This window comes from Triticum dicoccoides, chromosome 6B (assembly GCF_002162155.2).
Source record: "Triticum dicoccoides isolate Atlit2015 ecotype Zavitan chromosome 6B, WEW_v2.0, whole genome shotgun sequence".
NCBI lineage: Eukaryota > Viridiplantae > Streptophyta > Magnoliopsida > Poales > Poaceae > Triticum > Triticum dicoccoides.
In genome coordinates, this window is record NC_041391.1 from 468,710,560 (window position 1) to 468,733,037 (window position 22,478).

Genomic DNA, 22,478 nt, shown 5'->3' on the forward strand with positions numbered 1-22,478 from the left:
CAACTGCAGTGCCTGTACCTGACACTAGAGCAACTACATCTGCACCAGCAGCTACAGCTTTAGTACCACCTCCAACAGCCACTCCATCAGCTCCAACTACATCGACAGAAGCCTTTGTTCTTGGAGTCATCACTACCCCACCTCATGGAGACCAAGCCTGAGAGACGCATAACACTATGCATATTTGAATTTTTTGGTAACTTGTTGCCAAAGGGGGAGAAATATGTATAGATCATAGCCTTCGAGAGAGAGTGTTGCTTTTTGTCTCTCTTGCAGTTTATTTGGTTGAACTTTATTGTGTGTTTGCTTGATACATTATGTCCTTATCTGAGATACTTGGATGATCATGTGTTTGATCATATGCTACTTTAATGTGTGCTCGGATGATATTTATCTCTTATATTCATATATGATCATTCACTTTGCTTGGTGATGAGTGCATGCTTTTAATTGTTATCATTTTGAGCGCTCCACCAAGATGTATGTGACATGGAAGAGTAACCCATGATACTAATCGATTGTGCATTTGCATTCAAAAGCAAATCTTAAATAATGCAAAAATTTAGGAGGAGCTCTTGCTTATCACATACTTCTCAAAGCGACGATGTATTTCAATCTTTTTATCATTTGTCAAAGCTATGATCTATATGTTGTCATCAATTACCAAAAAGGGGGAGATTGAAAATTCAACTATCCCTAGGTGGTTTTGGTAATGATTAACAACATATAGCTCATTGAACTAATGCTATTTCAAGATGAATATTTCAGGAAAGTTCATTGATTGGCATGGCATGGATTAGGATTGTGGACCCCTCAAAATACTAAGGACAAAGGATTGGCTCAAGCTCTAAAGCTCAAGACTCTACATTTTATTTTTAGTGATCCAAGATCACATTGAGTCCATAGGAAAGGAAATACTATTAAAAGGGGGTGAGGTGTTGCTTAATGGCTTGCTTGCCCAAAATGCTTAGTGATATGCCCAAAAACCCTCAACCACTTTCTCATATCCACATATGTCCCAAACCAAAAGTCAAACTCAAACCCACCAATTTGATCTATCCGGCGCCACCAAGTTCATTTGACATAGCCACTACCAGAAACCCTAGTCACTTCGGTTTCACCGATAGGGATCTTGCTCTCACCGAGATGGGATTGCAAACTCTCTGTTTCCCTTTGTAACGTTTCGGCCCAACCGATATGTGCGATCGGTCCCACCGAGTTTGCAATGCAAACTCCCTGTTTCCCTTTCGTAACATTATGGTCCCATGGAGATGAGCGAATCGGTCCCACCGGGTTTGCCTGACCAACTCTCTGGTTGGCTTATTACCAAAGTCGGTCCCACTGAGTTTGTGTAATCGGTCTCACCGAGATTATGTTATGCCCTAAGCCTAACAAAATCGGTCCCACCGAGTTGACATGTCGGTCCCATCGAAATGCCTAACGGTCACATTATGAACTAAATCGGTCTGACCGAGTTTTCTAATTCGGTCCCACCGAGTTTGGTAAATTTTGTGTAACGGTTAGATTTTGTGTGGAGACTATATATACCCCTCCACCCTCTCCTCATTCGTGAGGAAACCCATCAGAACATGCCTACACTTCCAGCATTCATTTTTTGAGAGACAACCACCTACTCATGTGTTGAGGCCAAGATATTCCAATCCAACCATATGAATCTTGATCTCTAGCCTTCCCCAAGTTGCTTTCCACTCAAATCATCTTTCCACCAAATCCAATCCTATGAGAGAGAGTTGAGTGTTGGGGAGACTATCATTTGAAGCACAAGAGTAAGGAGTTCATCATCAACACACCATCTATTACCTTTTGGAGAGTGGTGTCTCCTAGATTGGTTAGGTGTCACTTGGGAGCCTCTGTCAAGATTGTGGAGTTGAACCAAGGAGTTTGTAAGGGCAAGGAGATCGCCTACTTCGTGAAGATCTACCATAGTGAGGCAAGTACTTCGTGGGTGATGGCCATGGTGGGATAGACAAGGTTGCTTCTTCGTGGACCCTTCGTGGGTGGAGCCCTCTGTGGACTCGCGCAGCCGTTACCCTTCGTGGGTTGAAGTCTCCATCAACGTGGATGTATGATAGCACCACCTATCGGAACCAAGCCAAAAATCTCCGTGTCAACATTGCGTTTGCTCCCTCCAAACTCCTTCCTTTACCTTCATATGCAATGATTTACATTCCGCTGCTATACTCTTAGAATTGCATGTGTAGGTTGATTGCTTGACTTGTGCTAAGTTGCTAAAATCTACCAAGAATTAAAATTAGGAAAAGGCTAGATTTTTATTTGGTCAAGTAGTCTAATCACCCCCCCTCCCCCCTTCTAGACATACTTTCGATCCTACATGGACCCAGACCATGCAGTTGCTACCATCATCTTTCAACTTAGCTTTCTCTAGGAATGCATTAAAATTCAAGGGAACGGTAGCACGGGCCATTGATCTACAACAACATAGATATGCAGAAAAACTATCAGGACTAAGTTCATGATAAATTAAAGTTCAATTAGTCATATTACTAAAGAACTCCCACTTAGATAGACATCTCTCTAGTCATCTAAATGATCATGTGATCCATATCAACTAAACCATGTCCGATCATCACGTGAGATGGAGTAGTTTTCAATGGTGAACATCTCTATGTTGATCATATCTACTATATGATTCACATTCGACCTTTTGGTCTCAGTGTTCTGAGGCCATATCTGCATATGTTAGGCTCGTCAATTTTAACCTGAGTATTCTGCACATGCAAAACTGGCTTGCACCCGTTGTATGTGAACGTAGATCTTATCACACCCGAACTGTAGCAACAATGCATACTCAGGGAGAACACTTATACCATGAAATTTAGTGAGGGATCATCTTATAATGCTACCGCCGTACTAAGAAAAATAAGATGCATAAAAGATAAACATCACATGCAATCAAAATATGTGACATTATATGGCCATCATCATCTTGTGACTTTGATCTCCATCTCCAAAGCACCGTCATGATCTTCATTGTCACTGGCTTGACACCTTGATCTCCATCGTAGCATCGTTGTCGTCTCGCCAACTATTGCTTCTACAACTATCGCTACCGCTTATTGATAAAGTAAAGCAATTACATGGCAATTGCATTTCATACAATAAAGCGACAACCATATGGCTCCTGCCAGTTGCCGATAACTTTGTTACAAAACATGATCATCTCATACAGCAATTTATATCACATCATGTCTTGACCATATCACATCACAACATGCTTTGCAAAAACAAGTTAGACATCCTCTACTTTGTTGTTGCAAGTTTTACGTGGCTGGTACGGGCTTCTAGCAAGAACTGTTCTTACCTACGCATCAAAACCACAATGATTTTTTGTCAAGTGTGTTGTTTTAACCTTCAACAAGGACCGATCATAGTCAAACTCGATTCAACTAAAGTTGGAGAAACAGACACCCGCCAGCCACCTGTGTGCAAAGCACGTCGGTAGAACCGATCTCATGAACGTGGTCATGTAATGTTGGTCTAGGCCGCTTCATACTACAATACCGCCGAATCAAAGTAAGATGTTGGTGGTAAGCAGTATGACTATTATCGCCCACAACTCTTTGTGTTCTACTCGTGCATATCATCTACGCATAGACCTGGCTCAGATGCCACTGTTGCGGAACATAGCATGCAATTTCAAAATATTTCCTACGATCACACAAGATCTATCTAGGAGATGCATAGCAACGAGAGGGGGAGAGTGTGTCCACGTACCCTCATAGACCGAAAGCATAAGCGTTAGGTTAACGCGGTTGATGTAGTCGGACGTCTTCATGATCCAACCGATCTAGTACCAAACGTACGGCACCTCCGAGTTCAGCACACGTTCATCTTGATGACGTCCCTCGAACTCTAGATCCAGCAGAGGGTCGAGGGAGAGTTCGTCAGCACGATGGCATGATGACGGTATTAGTGATGTGATCCGCGCAAGGCTTCGCCTAAGCACTACGATGATACTATTGGAGGAGTAAACGGTGGAGGGGGGCACCACACACGGCTAAGACAATGTTGTGCCTTTGGGGTGCCCCTTACCCCCGTATATAAAGGTGAGGGGTAGGAGGCCGGCGGCTAGGGGCGCGCCATGGAGGGGGGAGTCCTACTAGGACTCCAAACCTAGTAGGATTCGCCCCCCCCCCCACCTTTTTCCCTTTTTAGGAGTACCAAGGGGGAAAGAGAGAGGGAGTAGGAGAGGGAAAGGAGGGTGCCGCCCCCACCCCTTGTCCAATTCGGATTGGCAAGGGGGGCACTCACCACCTCGAATGGCCAGCCCTCTCTCCTCCACTAAGGCCCATGTTGGCCCATTACTTTCTGAGGAGGGTCCGGTAACCTCCCGGTACTCTGAAACTTATCCGAAACTTACCAAAACCATTCCGGTGTCCGAATGTAACCTTCCAATATATGAATCTTTACCTCTCGACCATTTTGAGACTCCTTGTCATGTCTGTGATCTCATCCGGGACTCCGAACAAACTTAGGTCACCAAAACACATAACTCATAATACAAATCATCATCGAACGTTAAGCGTGCGGACCCTATGGGTTTGAGAACTATGTAGACATGATCGAGACACATCTCTGATCAATAACCAATAGCGGAACCTAGATGCTCATATTGGTTCCTACATATTCTACGAAGATCTTTATCGGTCAAACTGCACAACAACATGCGTTGTTCCCTTTGTCATCGGTATGTTTTTTGCCCGAGATTTGATCGTCGGTATCTTCATACCTATTTCAATCTCGTTACCGGCAAGCCTCTTTACTCGTTCTGTAATGCATCATCCTGTAACTAACTCATTAATCACATTGCTTGCAAGGCTTATAGTGATGTGCATTACCGAGAGGGCCCAGAGATACATCTTCGATACATGGAGTGACAAACCCTAATCTTGATCTATGCCAACCCAACAAACACCTTTGGAGACACCTGTAGAGCATCTTTATAATCACCCAGTTGCGTTGTGACGTTTGGTAACACACAAGGTGTTCCTCCGGTATTCGGGAGTTGCATAATCTCATAGTCAGAGGAACATGTATAAGTTATGAAGAAAGTAATAGCAATAAAACTTAACGAACATTATGCTAAGCTAACGGATGGGTCTTGTCCATCACATCATTCTCTAATGATGTGATCCCGTTCATCAAATGACAACACATGTCTATGGTCAGGTAGCATAACCATCTTTGATTAACGAGCTAGTCAAGTAGAGGCATACTAGGGACACTTTGTTTTGTCTATGTATTCCCACATGTACTAAGTTTCCGGTTAATACAATTCTAGCATGAATAAATAAAATTTATTATGATATAAGGACATATAAATAACAACTTTATTATTGCCTCTAGGGCATATTTCCATCGATTTCTACCCTAGAGCTTATTGAAAATTCGGATAAAAAGATCCATAATCACATTACTCAAATTGGATCGAAGGTAGGAATCACTTTGAAGAATCTAAAGGAAAAGGAAGCCATAGTTAATGAAAAAATAGACCAAGATTCTACTAGGATTGATAAATTAGAAGACATTATTACCAACTTGGCTTCCGCTTTTGCCGTTGTTAAAACTACTCCAAAAATTCCCTCTACTAAAGCTACTAAGTTTATTTATCTTCTTCAGCCGCCTTGGGGGGTCGACGTTGTCGTATCCTCCCGGCGGCGGCGCTGCACCGCCAACGCCTGTCAGGTCCTCCTCGCCATCATCCAGCCGGTCATGTAGGAGGTCTGGGCAGAGACTTACCTGCATGGCGCGTCGTGCCGGCATCGGCGCCAGCCGGCCGTGTTTTGGCCGCCCCCTCATTCTCTGCACGGACTCGCCTCCGTCCAAGTCGGGCAGATCGTCCAACAAGATTTGCGCCATTGGCCCGTCATGGATCTGTTGGGCCGCAAACAGCTGCGGCTCTCCTGCTGCATCAGGTCAAAGGAACAACTCAGACATAGCAAAAAACAAGGACCAAGGACTCACCACTGGCGCCGGATTCTATAGGTCGTAGGGTGCCTTTCTGAAGTGCCAATCAGCAGTCAACTCGGCCTTGGATATGCTGTTGGCCTAGTCGGCGACTTGTTCCGACTTCAGCTCGTGGGGTGACATCCGACAGGGATCATGCCGGTCTCTCATCTCGGTAATCTTGTGCGCCCGGCGCTGCAGTGGCAGCACCCGGTGCGCGATGAAGATGGCAATGAGGTCTGTCCTAGTAAGCCCCTCACGCGCTGTCATCTTGGTAATTCGGTTGCAAATGTTCAGCATCTCCCGCGACGGATTCTTGGGCTGATGGCCCCATTTCACCTTGGCGTGCGGCAGCTCATCGACGAATGGCAGCAAGTTGACGTAGTCCACCTTCGAGTCAACATTGTGCACGTAAAAGAACGAATTCTGCAACTTCTTGGCAGAATCCTTGATGAGCATCTAGGGGAACGGCCCGTTCGGTTGACCTGAGACCACGGCGGCCCCGCAGTCGGACATGACGGCAGCAGTCGGCCCTTGCTGCTTGAGGAAGAAGAGTCTGGCCCATGGCTCCTTGTCCGGCATCAGGCCCAAGTAGCCCTCACAGAGTGTGGCATAGCCGACGAGCTGCAGCACGGCGTTGGCACCCAGGTGGTGTGACTGCAGCCCGAATAAATCAAGAAAGAAGCGGAAGAAGAGGCTCGCAGGAAGGTCGAGCCCACGCGTAAAGTGGGAGTAGAACACCACGTGCTCGCCCTCCTGCGGTTCTGGCACCATCTCCCCGCCGGCGCGCGCCACCATTGCCGTTGTCGGCGACACCCCCTTTGTGTCACGGAGGTACTGTATGTCGGCCTCGCTGGTCCCGGAGCCTTCCCAAGATCCCTTCGGCCGCGCCATCAGCAGGGTTCTCCGAGGGCGCGGGCGCGGCGATGAGGAGGAAGGCGCGGCGGTCGTCAGGTGATGCAGGTGGCGGCCGTGCGCTATGGCAGGGGCGCGCTCAGAACTCAGAGGAGCAGGAGAAGAGGAAGACGAAGGGAGAGCAGGGGGCGTGCAAGGGCATCTTCGCCGCGCCCCCTGATATGTCTCCAACTTATCTATAACTTTTGATTGTTCCATGTTGTTATATTATCATTCTTGGATGTTTTACAATCATTTTGTAGCAACTTTATATCATTTTTGGGACTAACCTATTGACATAGTGCCCAGTGCCAGTTGTTGTTTTTTGCTTGTTTTTTACTTCACAAAATATCAGTACCAAACGGGTCCAAGCGCAGCGGAACTTTTTGGAGAATTTTTTTGGACCAGAAGACACCTGTTGGGCCAAAGAAGTACCAGAGGGGGCTCTAAGGGGATCACAACCCACCTAGGCGCGCCTGGGGGCCCACGCGCGCCTTGGTGGGTTGTGCCCACCTCGGCCGCCTCCCGCACCACCTCTTTGCTTTATAAATACCCCGAAAATCCAAAAACCCTAGGGGAGTCGACGAAACACAATTCTAGCCGCCGCAAGTTCCAGAACCACCAGATCCAATCTAGACACCATCACTGAGGGGTTCATCATCCTCATTGGTGCCTCTCCAATGATGCGTGAGTAGTCCGTTGTAGACCTACGGGTCTGTAGGCAGTAGCTAGACGGCTTCTTCTCTCTCTCTTAATTCTCAATACAATGGTCTCTTTGAGATCTATTTGATGTAACTCTTTTTGCGGTGTGTTTGTTGGGATCTGATGAACTTTGAGTTTATGATTAGATCTTTACATCCATGAAATTTATTTGAGTTTATTTGATCTCTTATATGCATGATTACTTATAGCCTTGTATTTCTTCTTCGAATCTTTGGTTTAGTTAGGATGACTAGATCAATTTTTCTTGCCATGGGAAGAGGTGCTTTGTGATGGGTACGATCGTACGGTGTTCTTTCCCAGTGACAGATGGGTTAGCAAGACATGTATGTATCATTGCTATTAAGGATAACAAGATGGGGGCTATTCCTACATGAATAGATCTTGTCTACATCATGTCATCGTTCTTATTGCATTACTCCATTTCTCCATGAACTTAATACACTAGATGCATGCTGGATAGCAGTCGATGTGTGGAGTAATAGTAGTACATGTAGGCAGGAGTCGGTCTACTAGACTTGGACGTGATGCCTATATAATGATCATTGCCTGGATATCGTCATAATTATTTGAGGTTCAATCAATTGCCCAACAATAATTTGTTTACCAACTGTGTGCTATTTTCTCGAGAGAAGCCACTAGTGAAATCTACGGCCTGGTCTATTTTCTCATCATATATTTTCAGATCTATATTGCTATTTGCCTTTTTATTTATTTGCATATTTTATTTTTGAAAGTGCGTTACGTCGACTATAGGGGGGGTGAATAGGCGATTTTTATGAATTCTTCACTGAGGAATTTCAGGGTGATGAAATTCCTAAGCGAAGATCTACTTGCAGTGGAATATGTACTCAGGTATAAGCATAACAGAGCAATAGCATAGTCATCATAATGAAATGAAAGACAAACACAGAGTAGAGAAAGCGTAAATACAGAATAAGCAGGATGAAGACAACACAGACTGAAGAAATATGATTGAGGAATTAGAGAAAGTCTTCAGTCAAAGTCTTCAAATAGAAATAATCAGGTTTATCAACACATAACTGAGGAAATGAAAGGGTTGAGGAAATATAACCAGTTAGCTTGGTGAAGACAATGATTTGGTAGGCCAGTTCCAACTGTTGTGACAGTTGTACGTCTGGTTGGAGCGGCTAAGTATTTAAACTCGAGGACACACAGTCCCGGACACACAGTCCTCACCGTATTCTCCTTGAGCTAAGATCACACAGACCTCGCCCAATAGTAGTGGTAAGTCTTCATAGGTGACTTCCAAACCTTCATAGACTTGGCCACTCGTCAATCCACAATTCCTATTGATGCTCAGACCATGACGCCTAACCGTCTGGAGGATACACAGTCCTCAAAGGTAACAAGCATCGGTTCCACACAGGAACAATCTTCAGTGATGCTCAATCACTTTGGGGTTTGTAGGTTTGGGTTTGGGATTTGGGTTTTCCTCACTTGATGATTTTCGCTTAAAGTCCTCCGAGGATGGGATGCTCTCAAATGACAAGTGTCAGTTTCTCTCGGAGCAGCCAACCAACTAGTGGTTGTAGTGGGTGGCTATTTATAGCCTAGGGAGCATCCCGACATGATAAGACATAAATGCCCATGGCTGATATGACCATTAGGTGGTAGGATATTTTTGGACAGCTGGCGCGTGGCACAGCAACGGTCGGATTTGAGGTTCGAATTCCTCAGGGCTATCATGTTCCTCACTGTGTAGGCAATTCGCACTGGCGAATTCCTAACTCCTCAGTCGGAACAAATTTCTCAGAGACCAGAAGATCTTCGTCTCTGTCACTGAATAAATTTACTGAACTGATATGAGATTTCCAATGGCTTCACTCGAAGGATTGGGTAGGTGTAGGATTTTGAGATGAGCATCACTTGGAAATCGGTTTCCTTAGTATTACCTCGACCCCCTTTAATAGTACGGTGTTTCCTATGACTCAAGAAAGAGAAAAAAGAAACTACGAAAACAAAAGTCTTCACACTTCAGATTCCTCGCATGAATATCCAAGTCTTCAAGGTCACACCAATTTCTTCACTTTCAAAGTCTTCAGGAGAACCAAAGTCTTCAGCCGAAGACATTCATTTTTAGGAGTCGACTTTCACTGTAAATATCAAACTCCTCATTGACTTATAGAATATGTGTATACTCACACACATATTAGTCCCTTAACCTATAGGTCTTCAATGCACCAAAATCACTAAGGGGCACTAGATGCACTTACAATTGTCATATCTATATTACCAAAAACCCAAAAATACCTCGCTGAATTTTATTTGCCTTTATTTTATTTGTATCTACCAATCTATCACTTTACCAATCTTTTACCTGAGAGGGATTGACAACCCCTCTTTCGCGTCGGGTTGCAAGTATTTGTTCTTTGTGTGCATGTACCGTTTACATAGTGTTGCTTGGTTCTCCTACTGGTTCGATAACCTTGGTCTCATAACTAAGGGATCTACCTACCTTAGCTGTATTGCATCATCCCTTACTCTTTGGTGAAAATACTGATGCGGATACAAGACATTAGAAAAGGGAGGACCACCCCTCCCCCGGTTTTATAACAGTGGTAAAATGTGGGGAAGTGGGATCGACTGCGCCCATGATCCCCACTCCCCAACACTGTGCGGGCACGTTTCCCACGTGCATTAACTGCATGGGGGAACGCAACTGTCTAGTGTCGACGCAGTAAATCCTATGCACGTGGGCCGAGGGTGCGGCATGGTAGGGCCCGACCCCGATATTGCGTCCCATCACGCGCATGGCCTAGCAGGCCCTCGCCCGCCACACGTCGCCATGTGGCAGCATGTGGCGGCCCGCCGCACCGCGGCGAGCGCGAACCGTCTATGAACCAAGACTGGGTGGGCGGACGCTCCAGTTTCCCGCCCAGGTCGGGCCGCAGCGATCCGGCTTCCAGAAGCCGGCATCCAGTGGGTGTTACCGGAGCCCGCGACCTCGAACCGGCGCCCAGGCGGTGGGCGCCACCCGGTCGCACCGCCCTTCTTCACCAACAAACCATATCCTCAGGGGGTAAGCTGCGAATTCCCCCCTGCTTGAAGCCAGCAAGCAATCACAACTTCGGGGACTACTGTCGGGGGGATGACCCCTGGGCAGGCAACGGAACGAGGATCTCTTTTCAAAACATCGGGGCAAGCTAGGCCCCTCAATCCGGCTGGCCCACCCGCCGACTCCCAGGTGCAAGCCGGCCGGGTGTGGCCACCCGGCCCAGCTGGCTAGCACATGCTGACTGGCCACTAGAAGACAACTCCCAATGACAAGCAGGCATGGCTACAGTGTGCTCTCCTTTACGTCGGTCCCGGCGGGCGCGGCAACAGTGCGCCCCGTGCCCCTGCCCGGGGCGGGCGGGCGGCGCTGGCCGCCCCATGACGCCTGGCAGGGCGTGCCACAGTGCCGAGCAGTTGTACCCACGCCCGGTGGCCCTGGTACGACCCGCTCCCGGCGGAAACGGCGAGACCCGCACCCGACGGACCCGGCAGGCCTGTCGGCCTCCATTGTCAACTCCTAGAGGATGACACCATGGCCCCCCGCCCATGTAACTTTACCATTTGTAACCCTGGGGGGCCGGCCTATAAGACCCCTGGTGCCCCTCCATAGATCAGGAGAATCCACACACATATATGAGGCAGGGTAGAGGACCAGTTCCCTCTTCCTCCTCCACCCAAACAGCTCCAGGAGCAACTCTGTGACCCAGTGCATATCGTCCATTCGGCAGACTAGGGGTGTACCTACCATGGAGGGGCCCGAACCTAGGTACGTCTCGTGTCACACACCAAGGCGTGCCAACCTCGCCTCTGGAACCCACCGACGTCCTCACATAACCCTCCACTTTTAGCCATCCCATGCCATCTGTCGTGAGATCACCACGACACATATAGAGTCATATTGTTCTAGTATCGAGTTGTAATGTTGAGTTGTAAGTAAATAAAAGTGTGATGATCATCATTATTAGAGCATTGTCCCAGTGAGGAAATTAAAAAAAAGTCCAAAAAGAGCCGAACAAAAAATGATAGGAAAAGAGAGAAGGGACAATGTTACTATCCTTTTCCACACTTGTGCTTCAAAGTAGCACCATGTTTTTCATGTAGAGATTCTCCTATGTTGTCACTTTCATATACTAGTGGGAATTTTTCATTATAGAACTTGGCTTGTATATTCCGATGATGGGCTTCCTCAAATGCATGAGGTCTTCATGAGCAAGCAAGTTGGATGCAGACCCACTTAGTTCTCATTGTTGAGCTTTCATACATGTATAGCTCTTAGTGCATCCGTTGCATGGCAATCCCTACTCCTTGCATTCACATCAATTGATGGGAATCTCCATAGGTCATTGATTAGCCGCGTCGATGTGAGACTATCTTCCTTTTTTGACTTCCCCTTATTGATCTCTATCACCGCATTCTATCCAACCCATAGTGCTTTGTCCATGGCTCATGCTCATGTATTGCATGGGGGGGGTGAAAAAGCTGAAGCGCGTTAAAAAGTATGAACTAGTTGCTCAGCTTGTCATTGGGATTGTACATGATTAATACTTTGTGTTAGGAATGTGGAGCATGACAAGATTATATGATTTTGTAGGGATAGCGTTCTTTACCATTTTTATTTTGAAAGGCACGATTGTTTGTTGGTATGCTTGAGTATTGATGTCTTTATATCAAATTATAGACTATTGCTTTGAATCATTTGGATCTAAATATTTGTACCATAAAAGAAAGATTACATGATGATCATGTTACGTAGCATTCCACATAAAAAAATTGTTTTTATCATTTACCTACTCGAGCACAAGCATGAATTAAGCTTGGGGATGCTTGATACGTCTTCAATGTATCTATAATTTTTTATTGTTCCATGCTATTAAAGTATCAATCTTGGATATTTTATATAAATTTTAATGCTATTTTATATCATTTTTTGGGACTAATTAACCCAGTGCCTAGTGTGTGTTGTTGTTTTCCAGAAAATCAGTACCAAATGGAGTTGAAATGCTACGAAATTTTTTGATAATTTTTTTTTCTGGAAAAGAGAGACCCTAGAAGATTCAGGGGGAGACCAAAAGGCAAGCAAGGAGACAGCAAGGCAACTGGCTGTGCCCAGGGGGCGTGCCCTGATGCCTTGTGGGCCCCTCATGGCTCCGTCTGACCTAATTCCACTTCTATAAATTCTCATATATTGGGAAACCAATGGAGAGCCACTCGAAACACTTTTTTCGCTGTTGTAAGTCTCTGTTCTTCCGTGATCCAATTTGGAGGCCTTTTCCGGTACTCTGCCGGAGGGGGAATCGATCACGGAGGGCTTCTACATCATCCTTGTTGCCCTACCAATGATGCGTGAGTAGTTCACCACAGACCTACGGGTCCATAGCTAGTACTAGATGGCTTCTTCTCTCTCTTTGATCTTCAATACAATGTTCTCCTCGATGTTCTTGGAGTTCTATCCAATGGAACCTTCTTTTGTGGTGTGTTTGTTGGGATCCTATTATTTTGTGGGTTTATGATCTGAATTTTTATGATAAGTAATGGAGTCTTTTCTGAACTTTATTATGCATGATTTTTATAGCTTTATATTTCTCTCTGATCTATCCATTTGGTTTGCCCAACTAGATTGATTAATCTTCAGTGGGAGAGGTGCTTTGTAATGGGTCCAATCTTGCGGTGCTCTATCTCCTGGTGACAAAGTAAGGGACAAGACATGTATTTGTATTGTTGCCATTAAGGGTAAAACGACGGTGTTTATTCATATTGATTGGGTTTACTTTGTCTACATCATGTTATCTTGCTTAAGACGTTACTCTGTTTTTCATGAACTTAATACCATAGATGCATGTTGGATAGCGGTCGATTGGTGGAGTAATAGTAGTAGATGCAGGCAGGAGTCGGTCTACTTGTCTCGGACGTGATGCCTATATACATGATCATTGCCTTGAATATCGTCATAAATATGCTCTTTTCTATCAATTGCCCATAGTAATTTGTTCACCCACCGCATGTTATGTGTTCGAGAGGAAAGCCTCTAGTGAAAACTATGGCCCCGGGGTCTACTTTAATCATATATAAAATCCAAAAATACCTTGCTGCATTCTTAATTTTTTTTATGTTTTTTTGCAATTTAGTTTACTATCTATCACTATCAGAATTAATTCTTACAAATAACGAGTTCAAGGGGATTGACAACCCTCTTTCCCGCGTTAGGTGCGAGTATTTGCTTTTGTGTGTTTAGGTGTTGTTCACGAGGCTTTGTGTGATCCTCCTATTGGATTGATACGTTGGTTCTCACTGAGGGAAATACTTATCTCTATTGTGTTGCATCTCCTCTCCTCTTCCAGGAAAATCCCAACGCAGCTCAGAAGTAGCATGTTCCGATTGGTCCGTACCAATTTGGTAAGTGAGTGCGCGTGTGAGCTGATGGATCTAAATCAACGACTGTGATTAGATCAGATGGGTTAGGATTAGGGCTCATCGTAGCCTCCGTCGGGATCTCACCGGAAAAATCAACAATAGCGGCTCATGGCTTGGGCATGGATGCTCCGGTCGTTCTGGTGGTCCTCCGGTGGCGCGGAAGGCACGGGTGGACGCGATCGGGGACGACGAGGTGGAAGATGGCCTTAGCTGCCCTCAGGGACGACTGAGTCGACGCGCAGGAGCTCGCCGGAGTTTGGGCGGCGGTGGACGGCTTCGGGTGAAGACAGTGCACCATGTCCACTATCTTCGTTTCATTCTCGTGCATCTTCCTGGCCATTTGGCCCAAACGCATGAAGATGAGCCAAATGGTCAGGGAGATGCACGAGAATGAAATGAAGACAGTGGACATGGTGCACGGGCCAAAATACCTCGAGGCTCGCTAGAGTCTCAACGCCGGCGGTGATGAGGTTCAGTCGTCGATGAACGCGAAGTTACAGGCGGTTGTGGGCTTGCCGAGGACGGGGAGTCGAGCAGTGGCTTTGGTTGGTCTCGGGGGTGGGTGTGCTCGCCGGAGCGAGCTAGGGCAGAACGGAGACGGAGGGGTCGCTGGCGGCAGCCTTACCCCGTCCGGGTGGGCAGTCATTTATAGGGGCATTATCGTGGGGCTGGCTCGCACAATGCCCGCGCGTAGTGGGGAATGTGGGCATGCCTGCGCGCGGGTCGTGCGCGAGGTCATGACCGAGCGGTTGCGGGGGGTGGGACGGTCCTGACATGTTGGGCCATCATGGGCTCAAGGAGAGAGAGAGTGGCAGGGTTGGGTTGCTGCGCTGGCTGGGCTAGCTGGCTATACTGATCTGCTAGCTGGTCCAATTGGGCCTTTTCTTTTTATTTGATTCCTGCTTCCGTCTTTCTATTTTTCTTTTTTGTCTTTCGATCTTTTCAAATGATTTTGAATTTGAATTTTCTTCCAATAAAGAATATGTCCTAAATTCCAAATGGAATATTTGGGAATGTTTGTAAATTTTGTTTGGGCAATTTGGACTTATATTTAATGCACTTATATTTTCCCTTTGAATTTGAATTTGGTTTCAAAACCAAATATGTTTCAAATTCATTTTAGAAAATAGGCATTTTAGAAAATAGGCAGAGGGTCAAGAATATTATTTGGACTTATGAAATTCATCTTCCTGCCACATAAAATGCAAAACCATTTTTGAATAATTCCCTTTGGTCCTGAATAGACTCAAATGTATCCAACCCAATTATTTTGACTTGGGACTTATTGTAAATATTTTTGCCCAAATAATATTTTCAAAATGGCTTGGGTTCCTACTAAGGCTTGCTAGGGTTTCACTAGTTGCATTTGAATTTTCATTCCTCTAGGCAAACAATCAAACAATTCAAAGTCAATCACAGTCAAATCCTAGGCAAAGATGGGTGTTTCCTAAAAAAATCCTGTGAAAATTTTAATATACCAGATTTGGGGGGAAATCTGGGATGTGACAGAAGGTCTACAACATCCACAGCCGTTTGATTCATTTCCCACTAAGATGAGCGGCAGGATTGGACCCCGTCATTGGCAGGGAGAGATGACGAGTCCTCACTGGAGGATGAAGTGCAACTCAGAAGCTCTTAGTGAACATATCTCGAGAATATTGAAGTTCAGTGACCAAAAAGAATATATGACTCAAATTCAGTGACCGCGGATGTATTTTACAATTCCACACAATTAGACAAGACAACGCTTTCCAAAACTTCGCACACAAACCAAGTTTCTCTTATAACATGAATGTGCTCGTTGAGTTAGAGAAGTAACGCCTTCTACGCTTGCATGGTTGTGTACAGGTGTCCCGACTGAAAAGACTCTGCAATATGGTGGGAGCCGTAGGCACAGGTTCTTCGAACACCCGAACATAGAGGTGTTTATCAAGTGTCAGCTTCTCCAACAAGGTCCTGCATGTCTGCAAAAACAGCAAGACAATGTACGAGGCAAAGCATACATCATAGTCATTAAACAGCAATCGTTTGAATATAGATGATACTGGCACAAATAGACAAAGGTACCATACCTGAGGATTCAATACATCCATCTTGTGGATAACATCCTCCTAACACAATAGCAAAGCATACGATCAGAACTTCTAACATAACCATGTTGACAACGATAGGTGGAAACATAAAGCAATTTCAAATAGGAAGACCTGAGATTTTTCTTGTAAATGTGCAAAGTGTCACCTTTCCTCAAAAAGTAAGAAAGGACACAAACATAATAAAGTAGCTTGGGTCTCGTGTATAAGGAATATGTTTGTTTTACAAAGCAGGGGTGCATTCTTTTCGCAATACCACTTGGAAGCTGCAATTCTCTCAGTATAGGTCTCACATGCTAAGTTGTTTGGAATGCGTGAAGTAAAACAAGTTTTCCTCCGTATCTTAATAACAGGATGCTTGGTCAAAATCATGACAAAATACACTATTATTATGAATTAAGGTTGATTCAAGAGTTCACAACTAGTGGTACACAAAATTTTCCAAATACATAAAAAGCAGATATAGATGATAAAAATAGATACGCACCTCTACTGTTCCTGGATATTGCATCACATAGCCAATAATTCGACGAGTTAAACCTTCATAGACGGTACTATTGATGCTGCCATCACCATTTATCCATGGCAATATAGGGTGATAAATATGCCTTTCACAAGCATGGCAGCAATCACTCTCCCTGTTGTCTTGTGATGGAGTAGACACTATTTCCTTATCTCCACGATTTTGACTGCACATATGAGATGAATTTGACTTGCTTTCACCACTAAGAATTGTGACTGTGTGCCCATCACCAAGTTTTTTTACAGTTCCCTGCTTACTAGACATGGCATGCTTCTCTTTCAATACATTTTCTGTGCCTCCAGTCTCCATTATTTGAGAACCTCGAGCTTGTGAACAGCTGCAATGGCTGTATTCTGCAAGTGTGGTTATATGATACTTTGACTTATATAATGAGTCAACGATCTGGAAACCATCGTACGCATTGACCTATAAAGCAATTGAGCACACATGGTGACTCCAATATATGAATAAATAGGGATGAAATACAATTGAGCAGACATGGTGACTCCCATATATGAATAAATAGGATGAAATAACAGAAGCCGTGGATAGCTTCAAACTTTAAAAGTAATGCATTGCTCTAATAACTCAAGGCTTCATCTCAAAAAGGAAAGGAAAAAGGGCAAGACAGCTAGCATCCTTAAAAAAGGTGAACACCACAGGATTGAAGAATGCCACATGATCTGCACTTGGTTTTCTCCATCTTACCACAGTTAAAGTGCCTAGTATGTACAAGGTGCTACATTCTCTCACATCTATGAAGCAGATATATACTCCTCTGCTCTTTTTTGTTTGTTGTTTGACAGATCTGCAAGGTCTCCAATCACATGCTTGAAAAATATAAACCGATTTCATTTGAAAAATTAAAATGCTTTATGTATTTGTAAAAAATTAAACAGTTTGAGTGTACATATTCGACTTTGGTTTTCATGTTTTCTCTGTTATTCCACTGGCATGATCAAAAGTTTGTAGCAGAATCCTACAACTAACAGCAGATGTACATTTTTTAGCTATGTTACCCTCTACAGATTTCTATAAATATGAAGAAACAAAGTGTATGTTGGTAACAAGATCTGTTGGTTGAATTTTATAGACAACTGATAACAAACCAGAACAGTGGAAATAGTCACAACTAGGTGTTGAATGAAGTGAATTGAATGACCTCTTGCTAAACAGTGATAAATATGTTGATAAACAAGTACTCCCTCCGTCCCGAATTACTTGTCGCGGAAATGGATGTATCTAGAACTAAAAAATGTCTAGATACAACCATTTCTACGACAAGTAATTCCGAACGGAGGGAGTACACAACTAGTCTATCATACACAAGTTTACAGCTTTACCTCCATGGCCAGATGAAATCTCTTGAGTGTATGAACAATCACATCAACTAACTGTGTGCCTGCAGTGGATACGATCAAAACAAAAATGAACTATACCTACCAAAAAAAGACCACCTTATGCAACAACTAAGTTATAAAAACCACGCAAATGATTATTCATGAGAACAGCAAGTACCTAATGGATGCAGTTTCTGTGACAATTCTCTCAAATTAACTCCTCCTTCGCCACCTTGATAAATAACATAAAATGCGTTTCTGAACAGATCAGAAGACAATATGGATAATTCATTTTGATTACAAGATAATGATGGTAACTGGTCTGCATATATTTTCATAGCATCCCAAGGCCATCCATTATAAGAGCTTTCCAAATGAGATTCAGACAGCATATGTCGACATGAACTGGAGTTGTTTAAATACAGTGACGTGTCGGGGCTTTCAACCTGTGAATCAACATCCCTCATGCTCATTTCCTGGGCTAAACTAAAAATAAGGCACTCTTTATCATGTAACTCCTGCGTGAGATAGTTTGTTTGAATTCTGTCCTGATTCAGAGCAACTTGGATACCAGGGAAACCTTTCTCACGGCGGTAGCAAAGTTTGTTTTTCTTAGCCGCACTGCTTTCCTGTTCCACCGTATCAGCCTTGCGTTTGTGAGTACCATCATTTAGTCCACTGGTATCTTCAACCAAAGGGCTGGAACTATTAGGCCCATCAGCATCACCAACTCCTTCGCTTGGCAAGGAAGGTGAAATGAACAACTCTCCAGACGAAACCAGCGAAAAGAGATAAACAATTTCTCCACATTCTACATCTGGATACAAATAAAGTCTATTTCCTGCAGTGTTCCTTTGCTGCCCTATAAGCCAGTTGGAAAATTCAGAAGCCTTTTTTCCAGAACCAAATGGGAAGGGTGAATGAGAAGCCTTGAAGAAGAATTTTCTAGAAAGGGTGTATGGCTTTGTTCCATGTCCACTAACCTGCAAAATGCAGGGAGAAGTAAGAACAGCGGTACAAAATAGCTGTTGTCTTATATCACATATTAGACTTAAAAATCAAACTGTCTGCTCCAGCTCATTACAGAATTGAAGGAACTCTATGATTCCTGACATGATTACAGACAGGATAACAGTGAAGATGCTGAACAGACTAATCATCCTTTACAGCACATGCTAAGAATAAAGATTATCAGCATAGCTCCACTGCAAACTCAGGTGCTTATAACATGGGGAAAGTAAAGGCTGTGATAACACGGGCATAAACATGAGTGCATGCACCACATTCATAAATCCAGACAACGTTAGCTAGGCAATCACATCGTATTTAGAATCCGGCTTCATAATGAATTTCCAGTTATCAACATCAGAACCCAACATCTACGTCCATGCTATTCCCCCACCACAAGCTTATATTTGTACATGTTAGTTCTATATCGAGTTACTTTCTGAATGGTGATTTGTGATGGACTGATAGGACCATGCTTCAGATGAAGTATAATTTTTGTGATCACAAACCATGGTTAGCAAATTTCGAGTCATATAAACAGTTATTTATAAGTAGAAGTGGTAGGACTGCAAGGATAGTTTTCTCACAGAAAGAAATGGAGGAAAATATCTAGGTTTCACAAGCAATGAAGCTAAATGTTGCACTTTGCAAGCAAGGGAAGTTTATATGGGTTAAAAGACCTGAGCTGGGCTGAGCAAACTGAACAATAGCAGAGACTGGATATTCAATGGGAACTTAACTGCATAAGTTAGCAAATACTAACCGTGAACTTCTTCTCACTAAGAAAGGAAAAGGCAGCCACAATTTCGCTCTGTGAATACAGCTGGAGGGTTGTAGCTAATGAAGCCTGTACTTCTGATCCTGATGATGTGCTGAGAAAAACCAACTTCAGAAGCTCTATCGCATTGGCAACTGCTAAAGATTTGCATCCATATCTTCTAGTAGTTTCATCTTTGTTGACCTTAATGATGTTTTCATCAGATGCACAGGGACCGTCCACGCTGTTACTAGCATGGGGTGCATTTGATTGTCTAGGCAATTCTGCAAGCTCACGTGATCCAGTTTCTGGAACTGCAGTGCTTGTACTGGTAACACCTTGCATAACCTGATTAATTCAAGGTGAAAGATCGGTATTAACCAAAACATAGGTTGGAAGTTCAGGTTAAATGACAATTACTTACCTGCTCTTTCTGCCCACTTGGAATTTCCTCATTGGCATTATTATCATTGTTGCACTTTGCATTATTAGGCTCAACTTTCCTGGTCTGGTTCACGTTTTCTACTCGGATGAATTCAAGGACTTCATCAAGTGCATTTTTTATTTCTGGATCTTCAAAATAATCCCAATTGAATATCTCAGAATCTGAATCCACACAGTTCTCATGACTAGAATTTGACATATGAGAATGGGATTCCCTCTCTTTCGATCTCCTTTCCTCTCTGAGAAGGCTACAGATTCGGACAACAGCTTTTCTTATATTTATGTTTTTATTTAAATATGCCATCCTTCTACGACATGTAGGTGGTGCAGCTGGAAGACCAGAGAGAGAGTTCCATTGACATTTGGGTCCCCGTGCTGCACAAAATCTAGTGTAGATCATCAGCAGTTTTCTGCAGATAATAATAACTAATCAGGCTCCAGCATGATGGGATACATTTTTTTAGCTCCAGTAGTAAGGTCTGTAGTAGGTGCAGAACGAAACTATACCTGTCAGATTCATATGTCCACACGAACTTTTTACCAGTGGATGATGCATAAATGCTCCCTGGTAATCTCTCATCCAGGGTAGACTGGGTTGATATCTTTCCAGAGGATCCACTGGCTTCAACTTTTTGTTTAATAAACCGTAGGGTAACCTTATTAGCAGATCTTTTCCTTTTCTGACAGATTGATCCAGAACTAGCTCGTTGCTGCTTTTGTGTAGGAAAGCTGAGCTGTCTATTCTGAGAGTACGAAACACAAAGCACCTACATTAATAGAAAAAATCCTGCCAGTCAGTAATACTGAATAGGAACTAATGGACACAACAAATCAGATACAAACAATATTTTAACTAGGATAATGAAACAATCATAACTTAAGAAGCAAGCAGGCAGTGACTGCTGGCAGGATAAGCAATTAAGGACACTATTACTAACTGAAACTGAAGAAAAAATGCAAGAAAATGCCTTCCTGACCATATAATCTTTACACCTTATGAGTAGCTTACGTACACATATCAGACAATTAGCAGTTGTATATTTTTATTGTACCAACACAATGGAAAAAAAGTCCTGCGTGTTGTGCTAATTAAGATATGGTTGCTTGAAAAAATCATGGCCACATGTGAAGAAAACCATAAAAGGAAACAAAGGTGAACATCCTGTGTGTTGTGCTAATTAAGGTATGTTTGCTTGAAAAAATCATGGCCATATGTGAAGAATAAAAGGAATAAAGGTGGACCTGTGTTGGAGATATGCTACAATTGCTCCATGATTTTTCATGGTTCATTAGTATCAACAAATTATATGCTATGCATGTTGTATCTTCTCTAAGTGTGGTCCAATACATTAAATCCTGTGCCCTAATATTACCAGACCTCCACCAAGAACAGTAACAGCCGCCACAACAAGCAGCGGGGCAGAGAGCAGCAGCAGATGCAGATGCAAGTAGGAAGGACCAGACAAGTGGAGGCTGTTGGGGTATGCCATCAGGCCTAAGTACTCTCTCGAGTTCCCTCCTTCCCTTCCTGTACTGTGGGTAAGATGTGAAAATTAAAGGTCCAATGACTGGCAGCAGTAGTCGGGGTTTGCAATATGGCCTGAGTCCCCTCCCTACCTACCTCCCACTGGGGCACTGGGCTCAGATTTGTTGTTCAATTCCATTTATAGTATCATACCATGAGCTAGTTAACTGGCCAATCACTGGCCGATAGCATTCTCAGCAAAGCTGATCTCCAGAAACTAGCAGAAACAAAGGATCCTCACCCCTAGTTTCCTTTCTGTTTGGTTAGCTAGGTAGTTTTGTTTTTATTAGTATGATACCTTTAGTTTTGGTTTTTAGGACAGCCACTTTTGGTGGTTTTGTATACTTTTGCCACCTTCTTGACGGTTTCTTCTAATACAAAATAGCATGCATTTAATTACATGTTCGGAAAAAATGTGCCACATAAACTTCAAAGAGCACACGCATGTGCATGGCAGAAAATAAGTCAAATGAAGATTGACTAGGATAGGCTTAAAGAGGCCGTCCGCCCGTCCATCCCACAGTGCAGAGTGTAACAAGCAAGCCTGCCAAGTTATGAATTTTGTGATGCGGAGTCGAACTTTAACCTTGACAAATCAAAAGAGCCAGACTGCACATTTTTGTTATGTTAGCTTGTCAAAATTATATTCTTAGTTATATGAGGTCAGCCATATTGTATTACACCCTGTTTGGATATTGGAACTAGACTTGGAATTCAGGAACTGAAATCGAGTCTTCTGAATATCGGTTGTTCGAATGCT

General features: G+C 43.8%; 1 protein-coding gene across 2 annotated transcripts in view; it reads right to left on the reverse strand.

Moving 5' to 3' along the window:
- Positions 1-15,645: 15,645 nt before the first annotated feature.
- The window catches only part of LOC119322936, a 17,762-nt gene continuing 10,929 nt past the window's right edge, over positions 15,646-22,478 (reverse strand). For both annotated transcript variants that reach the window (XM_037596480.1, XM_037596479.1), the window contains exons 11-18: positions 20,701-20,960; positions 20,174-20,603; positions 19,756-20,097; positions 18,163-18,967; positions 17,988-18,046; positions 16,609-17,070; positions 16,104-16,142; positions 15,646-15,995 (exon numbers count right to left, since the gene is read on the reverse strand). In XM_037596480.1, the coding sequence (XP_037452377.1) occupies positions 15,813-15,995; positions 16,104-16,142; positions 16,609-17,070; positions 17,988-18,046; positions 18,163-18,967; positions 19,756-20,097; positions 20,174-20,603; positions 20,701-20,960 (2,580 nt within the window). In that variant the 3' untranslated portion in view covers positions 15,646-15,812. The remainder of the gene's footprint in view (positions 15,996-16,103; positions 16,143-16,608; positions 17,071-17,987; positions 18,047-18,162; positions 18,968-19,755; positions 20,098-20,173; positions 20,604-20,700; positions 20,961-22,478) is intronic.